At 45.9% G+C, this 13,749-nt stretch overlaps 2 protein-coding genes across 2 annotated transcripts in view; one reads left to right on the top strand and one right to left on the bottom strand.

Annotated features, from left to right (window-relative positions):
• The window catches only part of LOC307242047 (early growth response protein 2b-like), a gene marked incomplete at both ends in the record, with an annotated part of 7,285 nt that extends 5,931 nt beyond the window's left edge, over window positions 1-1,354 (top strand). Inside the window, one exon of the mRNA XM_080016383.1 lies at window positions 312-1,354. Within this exon, the coding sequence (XP_079872509.1) occupies window positions 312-1,354 (1,043 nt within the window). The remainder of the gene's footprint in view (window positions 1-311) is intronic.
• Window positions 1,355-3,833: 2,479 nt separating this feature from the next.
• adob (2-aminoethanethiol (cysteamine) dioxygenase b) lies at window positions 3,834-6,023 on the bottom strand. The gene has a single exon (XM_080016846.1). It carries the CDS (start codon window positions 5,790-5,792, stop codon window positions 5,010-5,012), a length of 783 nt encoding a protein of 260 aa, XP_079872972.1. The 5' UTR covers window positions 5,793-6,023; the 3' UTR covers window positions 3,834-5,009.
• Window positions 6,024-13,749: the final 7,726 nt, after the last annotated feature.

Below are 13,749 nucleotides of genomic sequence, written 5' to 3'. Positions count from 1 at the left end.
TCCGCCAAAATGACTGCAAACGTTGAAGTTTGTGCATTAGTCATCAATAATAATAATAATAATAATAATAATAACAATAATAATAATATTAATGTGGACGGTGATTCTAAGGATATTTACATCTCGACTGTGTCCAAAGAAGAAGACGGACAGTTAAATGAACCTGGAAGGGGTAAGAATTTGCAGTAGAGGGGTCTAAATTCAGTAAAATACACAAACTAAACATAAATTGTTTTTGCTGCCACTGTAAGTAATACACATAAAACTCAACTGTGATCTCACCTAATCGATTTTTTTTCTGTGCTTTGCAGGTGACACTTCATTTGGAGGAAAAGTTGATTCAGAACTGTCTTTACCGGACTCCTTCGCGCACTACGCGGAAACTTTAGGCGCGCATCCCGTGACGTTCACCGGCAAATTCTCGCTTGACTCCGGGAGCGCGGGGAGACCGTGGAGCCCCGGGGACATCGTCAACGTGGTCAGCGCCGATATAACCAGTCCGTTAGCCACAGAGGGATCCGGGTCCCCGGCACCCTCACCGGCGGCACTACCCACCAGCATTTACGCAGAAGGAGACGGGGACCGCGCGGTGAACGGCGTCATGGCGCACGGCCAGCCCGACATCAACCACATTTACGCACCACCGTCCTACTCCTGCAACGGGGAGCTGTACCCGGATCAATCCGGGTCTGCGGGATACCTGGCCGCCTCTACCTGCGCCGTGTCCTACACCCCCTACAGCGCCGCGCCCAAGCCCCCGGTGGACGGCGCCCCGCTGCTCTCCATCATGCCCGAATACGGGGGCTTCTACTCGCAGAGCTGCCAGAGAGACATCCAGACCTTCCCGGAGAGGAAACCCTTCCCGTACCCGCTGGACTCCCTGCGGATGCCGCCGCCGCCGCCCCTCACCCCCCTCAACACCATCCGGAACTTTACGCTCGGGGCCCCTACTCCATCCGCCGAGGGCCCCATGGCCGCCGCCTTCAACGGGCACCAGAACCTACCCCCGCTCAGACCGATCCTGAGGCCGAGGAAGTACCCGAGCAGACCCAGCAAGACGCCCGTGCACGAGCGGCCGTACCCGTGCCCGGCGGAGAGCTGCGACCGGCGGTTCTCGCGCTCGGACGAGCTGAGCCGCCACCTGCGCATCCACACCGGCCACAAGCCCTTCCAGTGCCGCATCTGCATGCGCGGCTTCAGCCGCAGCGACCACCTCACCACGCACATCCGCACGCACACCGGCGAGAAGCCCTTCTCCTGCGACCAGTGCGGCAGGAGGTTCGCCCGGAGCGACGAGAGGCGTCGGCACATGAAGATCCACCTGCGGCAAAAGGACAAGAGGTCTGCGTCCTGATCCCCGTCATCTCCCAAGTCACCACTTCAGGAAGTAATTTAATGTCAAGGCCATAACCCGCCACGGTGACGAAGACACTTTGGGACACCCGTGGCAAGACTGTGTTTCTGTGGTTCACGCTCTCAGGGAATAATCCGGACTGTAATAGAGACCAGAAGGGCGCGTCGTCAGGCGATGAAAGGGTAACGCACCACCTCACCGGGAGCCTACTGGTTTGGGTTCAGTTTGTTAACTGGCGCCATTGCCTCAATTGGGGATTTTTTTATAGGGTACGTTTGTCGTTTTTCGACCCGGACCGCACTCAAACGTTGGCTTCCACCCTTTAAAACTCTTCGTAACGCTACGGGTGAGAAACGCACCGCTCCGCTGCAGCTTCTCACAGACAGCGCTGACTACTCCAACGTACTGTGGCCATTGAAAAAAAAACAAAACAAAAAAACCGAAAAAATAAAAAATAAAAAAAAGATTCGCGTGACTAGATCGGGATGTTCTCATTTCCGACGGTGTCATATGTCGTTCAAGTCTTAAAGTTGAAAAGCATACGAGGGATTGAAGCCCAGTCAGACGTCGTGCCGTGATGGGGTCCAAGATTTGAACAAGAGCCGGGTTGAAAAACAGAACACCCATCCCTTAACATTAGTACCAACGCCAGAACACCAGCGAACCTGACATTATATCCCACTGTAATATAATTCCACCAATTAACTCCAGCAGCAGGAGTTGATATCGCAGCGCCTGGTAAGAGGTTCAACAGCCACAAGCCATCAATGGATTTTTTTTTTTTTTTTTTTTTTTTAATCTTTCGGATTCATTTGAGGAAAGGCTCCCTGTGGTGCGGTGTGAGGACGTCACCACTGGGAACGACCCACCGCTCGTGTTAAATCTTCAGAGAATGGACTGACGGTGGAGGACAGGCAAAATGCATCCACCTTCTTCTTGAAGGAATAACCTGGCATTTAGATCGAGAAACGAGGGTGATGCGGTGCGTGCTGGCGAACGATCTGACCTCTTGTTTATCTCACCTGCAAAAATCAGACCCGAGGGAGACCCGGGGGAGGAGGGAGACAGGCTATGGAATGGATGCAACTTGTAAAAAAAAATGGTACTATTTTGTGCACTTCACTTTTGACTGTCGTAAAAAAAAAAAAAGTAGCCTGTCGATCATTTTGAGGATTGAATCACTGGGAATGTACGGAGTGGTTTCCTTTGTGTTAGAGTTTAGTCAAACTATCAGGTAATATTAGTACAATTTCATGAAAAGCAATGTACTGATGCTCTGGTGTACCGACATGGAACAAGTTCACAAGTATTGTGTGCCACACCTGTATTTTACAGAATATGGCACGTCTGGGGAAAGGTTCTAAAGGTTATGATGAACATCATGACTTACCATGCTGCATATTGTCAGGACAGGCACTTCTTAATATTGTGTCTGGAGCGACTGCTTATTCTTCTTCTGATCCCACCGTCATTCTATGGGGGATTGGGTGCAGAGGAGACAGTTCCCGGACCAACGACTGACCCTTTCTGATGTTAATTTAAATATCATGAAGTGAGTAAAGAGCTAACCCTTTGGACTGATGATTCTTGCTTTTGCAAATAAATGTGAGTTTAAAGTCGCATCCATTTCCTCTTCAGTGCACGTAGTTCTGTGCCTTGCTCAGGGGGCAGCACATCAGTTTGTAGACATTTTTGTACCACAAATAGCAGGGTTTTTTCCTCTCTTCTGTGATGGGCCCGAATATATGTAGATAGTGCCGCATAATTGCAATTTCCCTTCAGTGGGGATCTGAAACAACAATCCTGCAGGCACCAACCTTACATTACTGAAGTCGTGTCCTCAACGGAGCAAATTAAATAAGTGAGTTTGGACACTAAAAAACGGTTTAATATAATAAAGTACAATTATAGTCAGTTCTTGTTTAAAAAGATGATTCTGGGCTCTGATCCCATTTGCGGAGCTTTAACTTTGAGACAGGACTTATTTGACCTTCCCCATCAGATTTAAACTTTCAAAGATCAGTCTCCCCTAAAAAAATAACATTCAGGGACAGTTTACATTTTTGAATTTGCATTCCAAAACGAACGTGGTGAACATTATAAATACAGCTGGACTTCTGTGTTTATTTATGTGTGCAGATCACTCATTTTCTGAAAGCCGACCATGGAAATTGTACATAACTTGATTAAAGACACGCTACGTAGATACCGTGTTCTCTAAATAGTATGATGAATGTAGATTTGGTCCACATTTATCAAGGTAGACAGATTTATTACTTTCTTTTCACTTAAAAAAAAAAGTTAATTTTCAGATGGAGCCTGACAACAGAGGGTAAGTTATTTTGGAAGAAAACCAGGACTGCTGTAAGATGATAGGTCATGAATTTTGCCTTCAAATGAAGTCATGGTTCATATAAATCGAGTCACCTGCAAATAATGAAGTTGCGCATCAATGCAAAGAAAAAACAAAACAAACGCATTTCATGTTCTAGTTTTAATTTATCTCTAAACCTAACCAAGGCCTTTCAGCAGGTAGACAAGTGCTGCTCGACCCACTAAGCTACAGACATCGTTTATAAGTGAACAATTCATATCTGCGATGGACATAACTCTTAATACCCTTTGCAGGACTTTCAGGCACACTGACAATGTGTACTTCAATGCAACTGCAGCTCTCTGCACTATGCTCCCTGCAGACCCAGGTCACTTTGCCCCCTTGCTCATGATGTGGAAAGACTTCGATTTTATGGATAAGGATTTATTAGCGTACTTTCATTTTCAAGTGCTTAATGTTCACACCTTATAAAGAAACCAAACTCTGCACCGGTAACCTTCAAATCATTCAATTACATTCTCATTCACTTATCGCGTGATTCCCAATCATATGCTGAAGACGTCAGACCTATATATTTTTTTGGCATTTGTACATTTTATTCACTATACTGTGTGGAGGAAGACTCAGATTTGCAAAAACAAAAGAGACCACTCTTTTTTGGACAATGATCATTTGAGGCGGGGCCCAAATCTCCGTTTTTTTTGGACAATTATCATTTGAGGCGGGGCCCAAATCTCATTTTAAAGGAGTCATTTTAGAAGCTCAAACACCAGGCCAACCAGGCCATATAGAGATCTGAAGCACAGTCCATTCAACTCCTGCAATCTGAATTACCCGACAACGTGGATGTTGAAGCCACATGCAGGTTGTACACACCAGTGACCTGCCCAACAGCCTCCCAAACCAAGATGGCCAACATAGAATAGGGCATGATGAAATTATGAGACATGATGGTTAAGGTTGCATCGCCCGGAATGAGAACTTAAAAGGGGTTCATCACCACATCAGAAGTAAATGAGATTCAAGCAGGTGTGAATAAAATGTAAATTGATTGATAAACATTGAATTATAGAGGAATATGTAAAGACCAACAGTGATGACAGATTGAATATGTGCAACATACATACATACACACACACACACACACACACACACACACACACACACACACACATATCCACTTGATGTTGACCATGCTTCCAGATCATATATTTTTTAAAAGGTGTAATCCGCAGTTCGTCCCACCATGTCTGAGGTCTTGCCATTCCCGAAGTCACCGATACTAACATTATCAGTGGATGTGGGTGCTCGGATCTGGGTTCACAGAGACACTTCTGGACCCGGGTACGGCTCCCCACTGCACCAGAATTCCGGAGGCTGAGAAATCTCCATGAGCCAGACCTCCGAGCTCTGCTCCGGGGTGACGTGCTCCGCGCTCCCAGGCGTCACCCCCGGCGGCAGCACCTTGTAGTAATGGCAATCTCTGCCGTCATCCGGGTCGTACGGCGGGGCGAGAATGTCCAGGAACGCCGTCGGACCGTCCACGGCGTCGATCTGGTGCAGGTTGTCCCGGTCAGGGGCGAGGACGCACGGGGCGCTCTCCTCCGTCAACTCCCCGGCGGAGCGCAGCACGGAGCACCGCAGGGCGCCTTTCTGGGACCACCTCTCCGGGATCACCACGCCCGGTGGGCCCCCGCCGGGAGCAGACTTGTCCAGCCGGTCGAAGCAGGTGACTCGCACCTTGCCGTACATGACTTTAAGCATGCCGTGCATGCCCGGGTGGTCGTGCAGGGGGATGGAAGCCCCGTTCCTCAGCAGGAACACCCCCATGCTGAACTCGTCCGTCTCGCAGATGTGCATGTAGGTGACCGGGGGGGCGCCGTGCTGGGGGTGCGGCGCCCCCGGGGCGCCGTCCACCTTCCTGGGCACCAGCTTCAGGTCCGCCGCCCTCACCTCCGCCAGCAGGCTCCTCAGCTTGCTCTGGTTCTCCAGGAAGGGCCTGCCGCCGCCGGCTTCGCCGACGCGGGAGCCGTTCGTGAACGTGACCAGAGCCTGGCGGGCGACCCTCTGGATGACGGAGATCACGTTGTCCCGCGGAAACATCGCGACGGTCCGTCGGCCGACTCCCGGCGCCCACCTCGGCGTCCGCCTGGTGTCGTGCCGCGGGTCGCGGTGTTTGGCTGCAGCGGGCGTCGGTCCGCGGGTCGATTGGGGTTGCGCTGAGAGCGGATGCGCGGGGCCGGTGCGGCGGGGTGCGGCGGGGTAGCAGCTCGCCTCGCAGCCTTCCCTCAACCCCCCATTTTTGAGAAACTGTCACACACGTCCGCAAAGCGATTGCCGCGTTCCACGAAACTCGGAAATCGGTTACCGCCGAACCCCCGAACGCCGGCCGCCCCCTCTTTCGAGCTGCGGCCGCCTGTACCGGCGAAGCAGCCGATTTGGGTTTTGGTGCGGCAAGGGCCGGTGAAACGTAGATGCCACGAAACGTGTGGTTGCGCGGGACGAACACGATTCGAGTAGGTTATTTCGGAAATCAGACCGATTAGAATCCACTGCGCCTTTCGCGGAGGGGGGCATTTTTTTTTGTTTTCCGAGTTACGAGTGGAATGGAACGCAGCATTACGTAAGCGTCGTTGCATTGCGGGAAATGCGGTTCACGAGACGCGGCCGCCGCGTTTAATCGCGTGTTCAATTAATATTGAATTTCAAAATATAAAAAATCGGCAAAAAAAAAACCTATTTGGTGTTACAACACTGGTGTGTCAAATAAAAACATGCACATGTGACCGTACAATGAGGACTTCGTCCGGCGTTAGACCCAGTTCGACCCACGGTGACTTTTGACCGAGGTTTTCATTGGCGCCGAACCTGTCGATGGGGTGTGCGACGTTCAGCGCCGCTCGGAATTCACGCGAATGTCCCCCGGCGTGTTAAAAACGGGTCGAACGTGTCCCGAGTGCGCTCACGCGAAAACTCTAAATGTAGGGTGCAGTGACTTCTGCTGACTATTCCAGTCAAGCTATAGTTAATCAGTTGAATCTTCAAGATTCAAGATTTTTATTCGCCACTCACATTTACATACCTTCATGCATATATGCAGTGAAATGTAAGAATCTTGATGTGTTAAATAAATAATTTGCCTGGTTGAATAAGGCTCCTATAAATAAATAACCAAACTCCAGTCAGTTGTCTTTGCAGAGTAAATAGTCTCTGTGCGAACGCTGTATTTGTTTGCAAGCTCACAAACAGTACAACAAACACAGAGCGAACATACAAACATCTTCGTCCTGCCTCACGACTCACTGCAAGCCGCGCCGTGTGAGGTGACCATTTAATTTAGCTCGGCAGTATTCACGACTAAAGACAGCATGCATACATAGTTCTGAAACAAACGTGTCGCTAGTTGTCTCAAACGCAGCATAAGTAATATAGTTCCCTGGAAAGTATACTTATTAATATTATTAATTAATGGGTAAGTTATGAATATAATTACTCCAAACAGAAGAAGAGGAGAGTCTATCTGAGGAAGGTGTCACGTTCTCCCACATTTCTTCCTGCTTTCATGAGTCTCCACATGTACTGAGTCCTCTGAATAAGCTTCACACCGCCCACTCACAATGAGGCATCCGAATACACTCTATAAAAAGAGAGTGGATGCGTGCGTGCATCTGGTCGGTTTGCGACATTTAGATTCTCAAGGGAAAGTAGTTGTTATTTCATAGGAAGTGAGAGGGGGCAAAAAAACAGACCTGTGCGCGCGTGGGGGCGCGCACACACACACACACACGCATGATTCCCTAGTAGGCCCGATTTAGCTCTGAAGGCGAGTCGGATCTGGGAAGGCCACACACACACACACACACACACACCAGCGTCGTCAGTCGGGGCTGCGATCCGGTTCCAAATGAAACAAACACAAGGATTTATTTCTGTCGCTCTCCGACCCCATCTTAACCCCTGCTCCCCCCTCACGACATACACACAGGGACCCTTCTAATATTTATACAACACTCTCTGATTCCTTGAGAGCAGCCGGGGCTGCATCGCATGTATAAACCGGATATGTACAACAGCTTGTTATGACGGTGGAAACTGGCTGTTGCTCCTATTCCCCACATGGAGTGTGGAATGCCACACCATAGCGTTCGGACCACAGCCAAGTGGCACAGAGCTCTGGATCCACTGAAAAGTGTGCGGCGGTGGGGATCGCGGCCCAAGGCGTCCATCGACGTCTCCGTACAAGCCGCGTACATTTTCTGCATCTTTCCAACTTGTGTCATGGCTCCTCTCACTCTGTTCTTCCGGCCGACGCAGATGCACAGTTTGATTTTCACATGAACGGGTCACGGACATTGTACCTACCGCCTGTGAGACGTTATGTTGTCGTGGTGATAATGTCCTATGATTGATGTTCTCACACGATCCGTGCGGCTTTGCACCAACACACGTAGACGCCGCATCAACACGCACGCACACACACGCCCACGCGCATACACACACACACACCTGCCCCACAGGCACAGATTTTGCTGCTGATCCATTACACCACACTCCCATAGTCCAGCCTTGATCTTATTAGAGACAACACACACACACACACACACACACACACACACACACACACACACACACACAGATTCATGAATATCTTAACTGCACGGGTACAATTGTTCGATGACACTGCCCGAGAACATTTTGGCTGCGTGTTGCATAATCCAAAGTCATATTGTCAAGACATTGTTGTCATCTTTGTTTGTTTTATTTTGAAGGAGAAAAAAAGAATTGTGAAACACAGGCTCTGTGTTTGTGTCATGTAGTCAAGATGCTGAAGTCAAGATGGGCTTGTCTGTAGGGACTGAGGAAAACAAACCAGAGTTCAGGAGCTCAGGAAGCGTCAAAGCCACTTGAGCTATTATTCTTTTTATTATGATTATTATTATTATCATTATCATCATAACTTAATACAAAATGCAATTATTAAATTCAATAAATGACTGTCTACCAACTAGATCAGCTGTCCAGGAGTCCCTTAATTAAATTGTTATATCTTAGAGGTTATAATGCAAAAGCTCCTTGTTGGCTGTTGGACAAATATATGGCCAAGGGGACATCTAGTGGCAACTCGAGGGTACTGCACGCTGATATGACCACTCATGATTGCCCTCATCAGTCCGAGAACAAAAACAACAAAAACATTTAATTTCACTGTTAAAACTGTCCTGGACTGTTAAAACGTAATGTTTACATAACAGCTGATCTGCCATCGGTAGTGAATATGAACTGTAATCTCCACCAGGACGCCAAACAACGTCTTTAACAGTTTGAACACTTGTCGACAGCATATGTTTGGGTTTAGGATATACTTTTATCCCCCCCCCCCCACACGATAGTAGTTATCATAATGTTAAGAATAAAACCTACCATTTTTATTTGAAAATGAACATATGAGGTGGGTAGAATTGAAGTATTCAATAAATGTTTTGATTGCACTTTAATTTTTTGAATCTCTGCCCACCTAATATGTTTAAAATACTAATTTTAATGTTAATATCATTAAAAAATTGTCTATATGAACTCAATATATATGAAGTGATGCATATAAAGTGGATAGAGTACCCTAAAAATATCCTCAAGTTGAATACTCTCACTTCGAAGCACATTTACGGGTATGTCTGTACGTATGTATGTGGTCATGTAATTATTCAAGTACTTGTTTCTCCCCAGACCCACATACAAATAAAAGATGACAAACCAAAGTTGATGGAGATTTTTTTCTTTATTCTGCCATCAATCATTATGACACATTTCGACAGAATTTGTTCAGATCTTCACAGTATTGCGTTTTGCACGGGGGTAACACAGACAGCTTCCTTTAAGTGAAGGCACAGAACTAGTAACACGTCTGCCAAAACAAACTCCCTACGGACAAACAGGAGGCGAGGAGGACGCGAGCGCTGCTGCAGAAACAAGGATCACGAAAAAGACGAACACACGAGGGCTGGGCCACGCGGAGGGGTTCAGCGTCACCATCATCAGGGAAATGTCGCACAATTTCCAGACCCACTCCCTGAACGACACCAAAGCCCTGTGGTGAGGAACCAAGGGTGCTGATGAAAAGTATGATATCAGACGAGAACCCCCCCCCCCCCCCTTGGATATTTAACACGTTTAGGTCACATCTTTAATTCAGAACACTAAAACCAATCAGACATTACGATCAATTAAGACCATGCCTTGATATATATATATATATATATATATATATTTGTTTTTACACCCAACCCTACTTAAAAAAAACCCACAGTTAATCTCCACTGACTAACAGTGGTAAAGGTAGTTTTGTGAAACCAACTCAGGTTATAATATTTTCATTCCTCCTGCTCTCGTAACCCCCACCCCTTTCCTTTTAAATCCAGCTTCCTACACATCGGCCTTAAAATTTTCATTTCAGTGTTTCAGAAAAAAAACCAACCCAAAAAACGGAATTTCCCTTTAAAATGTTGCGTCGTTCAGGCGTGCAATACGACGGTCTGCCAGCAGACGCACATTGAACGGCTGTAAATCCAGCCAACTGCTTCAGCAGCTGCTGTGGTTTGAAGCCCGCTTCACACCGAATTTCGACAAACAACAAAGAGCAAACCGGAAGGCCGTCCATTCCGATGGCGCCGGATCCCGCGCGTTAAAAGCTCGGACGCCCTTGCACTCTTGCGACTTGTCAATCCTTATTCACTATCAATAAAATATATTCTTTTTATTCACATTAGTGAATTGTGTGTATTTCTGTTTTTTTCGTTTTCCCTGACATACTATACAGTACTTTGTGACGCAAAACTCACACGCAGTTCATCCGACAGCCACTAGGGGAGGGAGCTCCGACTGTCGGATGCGGATATGCATTCGGTGTGAAGTCGGCTTGACTGTTCTTACGCTTCTTATTCATACGTTTGTCAGGATGGAATAAAGGTTTTGCAGATTCAAAAAGACGTACAGTACTGTTTTTCCCCATTTGTTTCTTTGCAGGAATCCATCTGATTGTCTGATATAAAAAGACATTTCTGCACACCATCGGCTCCTCCACCTCCAAATCGAAGTGCTCGGGGCTGTTTTAGTGCAACCCTTCTCCTCCACCTACCATGAAAATAGACCTCCAGCTACTTCTACAAAAGTACACATACTAGTACAAGGTTAGAGTATTTCGACAAGTACTTTGCTCCTAACGCTACATGTGACATGCTTTGGAAAGCGACGCGATAGCTATGCACTGTACGTGGTAGTGATGGAGGACTACCACATGCACCGCCTGTAAACACACACACACACACACACACACACACACACACACACACACACACACACACACACACACACACACACACACACACACACACACACACACACACACACACACACACAAAAGATCATATTTATCCTGCATTAGTTCTGCTGACAATTCTTTTCTGGGATTTTTACTCAGTAGAACCAACACAGGCATCCAAATTCTGTCACTATCCACTTTTAACAATCAATTGTCAAAAAAAAACAACCCAAAAAACATAAAAACACTGTTTCAAACGACGACTCCTTTACAGCAGCAGTAGTTGAGCGTTGTGTCGTACAATTTAAAGAGGTTAATAAACTACATTTTACATATGCACTGTAGATACCAAGGTTCATATATGTTCATTGCTAAGTGCTCCATGTCAAAAACTTCACCAGCCTCTAGAAGCATTTTTATTTTCAATTCGGATTTGTGCTCCCTAATCATTTTTTAAACTCCTCTGTCAGTTTTCAAATATGGACAGTATTTACTTAAGACTGAATTTGTAGTTCAACAGCCAATTGAAATAAACCAAGTTATTTATAAAATGCGTGTCGATCAATATTATGCACTGTATGTACAGGATGAAAACATACTGTCAATTTTTAATCCCGAATAACCAATTCACACCAATATATGCTGTTATACGATATACTGTATGCTCGTTCTACATACGATATGCAATTTTCACCTGATGACATTTCAAAGTCATCAAAACAGAAGTGCGGCATATTCAGCGGCACATGGTTTCCAAAGTGCATCGATCTAAAAAATGGTTTAAGCCAGTTTCTATTTCTTATTTCTTGGATCAATGGAGGGCTTCGACCACGAAGAAGACACATCGTTGAGAATTCACATTCATAAACTTAGTTATGCTCTGGTGACTGCCAAGTCAATGTGATTTAATCCAAACCGTCGTATTTGTTTCTTAGCTTTCCAACAAAAAAAAAAAAATCTAACTCGGTATGAAATAAACCATCAAATAGTCCAATATATTTCGGGTTACATTTTTTTTTCCTCTATTATTAAACTATTTTTAAATGTTGCATCAAGAATAACTAACTTTTCGTATACGACCAGTTGAGGACACAAAATAGTTTTGTACAAAATATCTATCAACACAGTCAAGAAACCCTAAAACCGACAACATCCAAGATATATTTCACATCGAATAACACCTTTTACATTTACATTCTGGTTATTGGATGAGAGTGCAGCAACGGCGTGTAAACAGATTGTAGAGAATGGAATGATTCGAAAAACAAATCAAACAACAACTCGACCCGTTTCAATGTCAAGGAGTGTGTGCGTCAGAGCCAGCATAGTTAAATAAGGATAAAGGTTCTTAAAACACCACTCCTTGCCCAGAGTGCGAAATGTACAATGACGTTCGGGGGGCGGGGTCAACTTTTTTTTCTCCGGGGGGAGGAGGGGGGCATGGTTAGGCACAGGGCTTTTTTGTTTTGTTTTTTGTTACATTCAATTAGAAAACGGAGTAAAAAGAAATAAAGCTACAATAAACACACTGTTTTTATATGCTCTGTTCGGAAAAAAAACCCAAAACGATTGCTCCCATCTGAAACCTCCGCTGCGGAGTGTGATGCTCAGCGTCATGGTACGGTGCGCCTTAGGGGTGTCTGAAATCGCATCACAAGATTCTTCCAGGCATTCAATATGGGAAATATATTGTAATGTTCACAATTACATGTAAGAAGGATATATATATAAATGTTTCGACCCCCCTGACCTATTGTTTTTACCTCATTTTGGGGGGGGGGTCAAGGTCTGAGGTCATTCTGGCTGCCACGGTTGTCAACCACTTCTCATTTGGAAAAACCTCAATAAATGAGCATGGCATACCTCTGTATGTTTAGAAACCTCCGTCAAGAATCAATGATTTACTCTGTCAAAAACAAAAAGAATATTGAAATATGAATTATAATTAAATAGGCTCACTATCATTCAATTATAAAATTCAACAACCATTTTGTCAGTGTTGGCAACCAACAGCTGATGCACGGTTGCCAACTTGGCAACCACTTTCTAAAAGTTAGTGTTGGGCCCAGTAAGCTATATTGAAAGATACAAATAAACAGTGTCGACACACCCAGGGCAACACTTTTCAAGGTGTAATATTTGATGTGTGTGAAGTCAGATATATTTTTTAAAGAATAGTCATAGCCCCACAAAACACCTTAGTGACATTAAGTAGATATACAGTGAAACCTGCAGTTGGTTGGAACCGCAGCTTCTTTTCATCCATCACTTCGGACACCGACTATTTCCTGCGAAAATAGTCAGATGGCATACTGCATGGCGACCGTTCTGTACGTGGAGGAAGAAGCTTGAACTTGGATCTTTACGCCGCGTCCCCATCTTACAAACATGAGGGAACGATGAGGGATCCATTTTTTACATCCAGCGCCTCTCAACTGCTCCGCAGCGTCTACTGGTGGTTCCCACGTACAGGGCAAATTATTGTTTTCCCACAGATTTAAGGTGGGGGTACACTTAAGAAGAAGCAGAAGTTTTGGACCAAAAAGACGTCTTTAGAACAAGATGGGAACAAATTAACACGGTGATCTGGGTTCTCAGCGCGAGCCCCTGATGCGAACTTTGGTTCTGGGAGCTCCCCTTGTCGTGTTTGGGCCAAAACGCCATTGCATCACGGCAGGGAAAGGGACTTCAAACTCCCTTTCCGGGTCATTCAACCACCTCCTCCTCCTCCTCCTCTGAATCTGA

This window comes from Zeus faber (assembly GCF_960531495.2).
Source record: "Zeus faber genome assembly, chromosome: 16".
NCBI lineage: Eukaryota > Metazoa > Chordata > Actinopteri > Zeiformes > Zeidae > Zeus > Zeus faber.
This window is presented reverse-complemented; position numbering and strand designations above follow the sequence as displayed.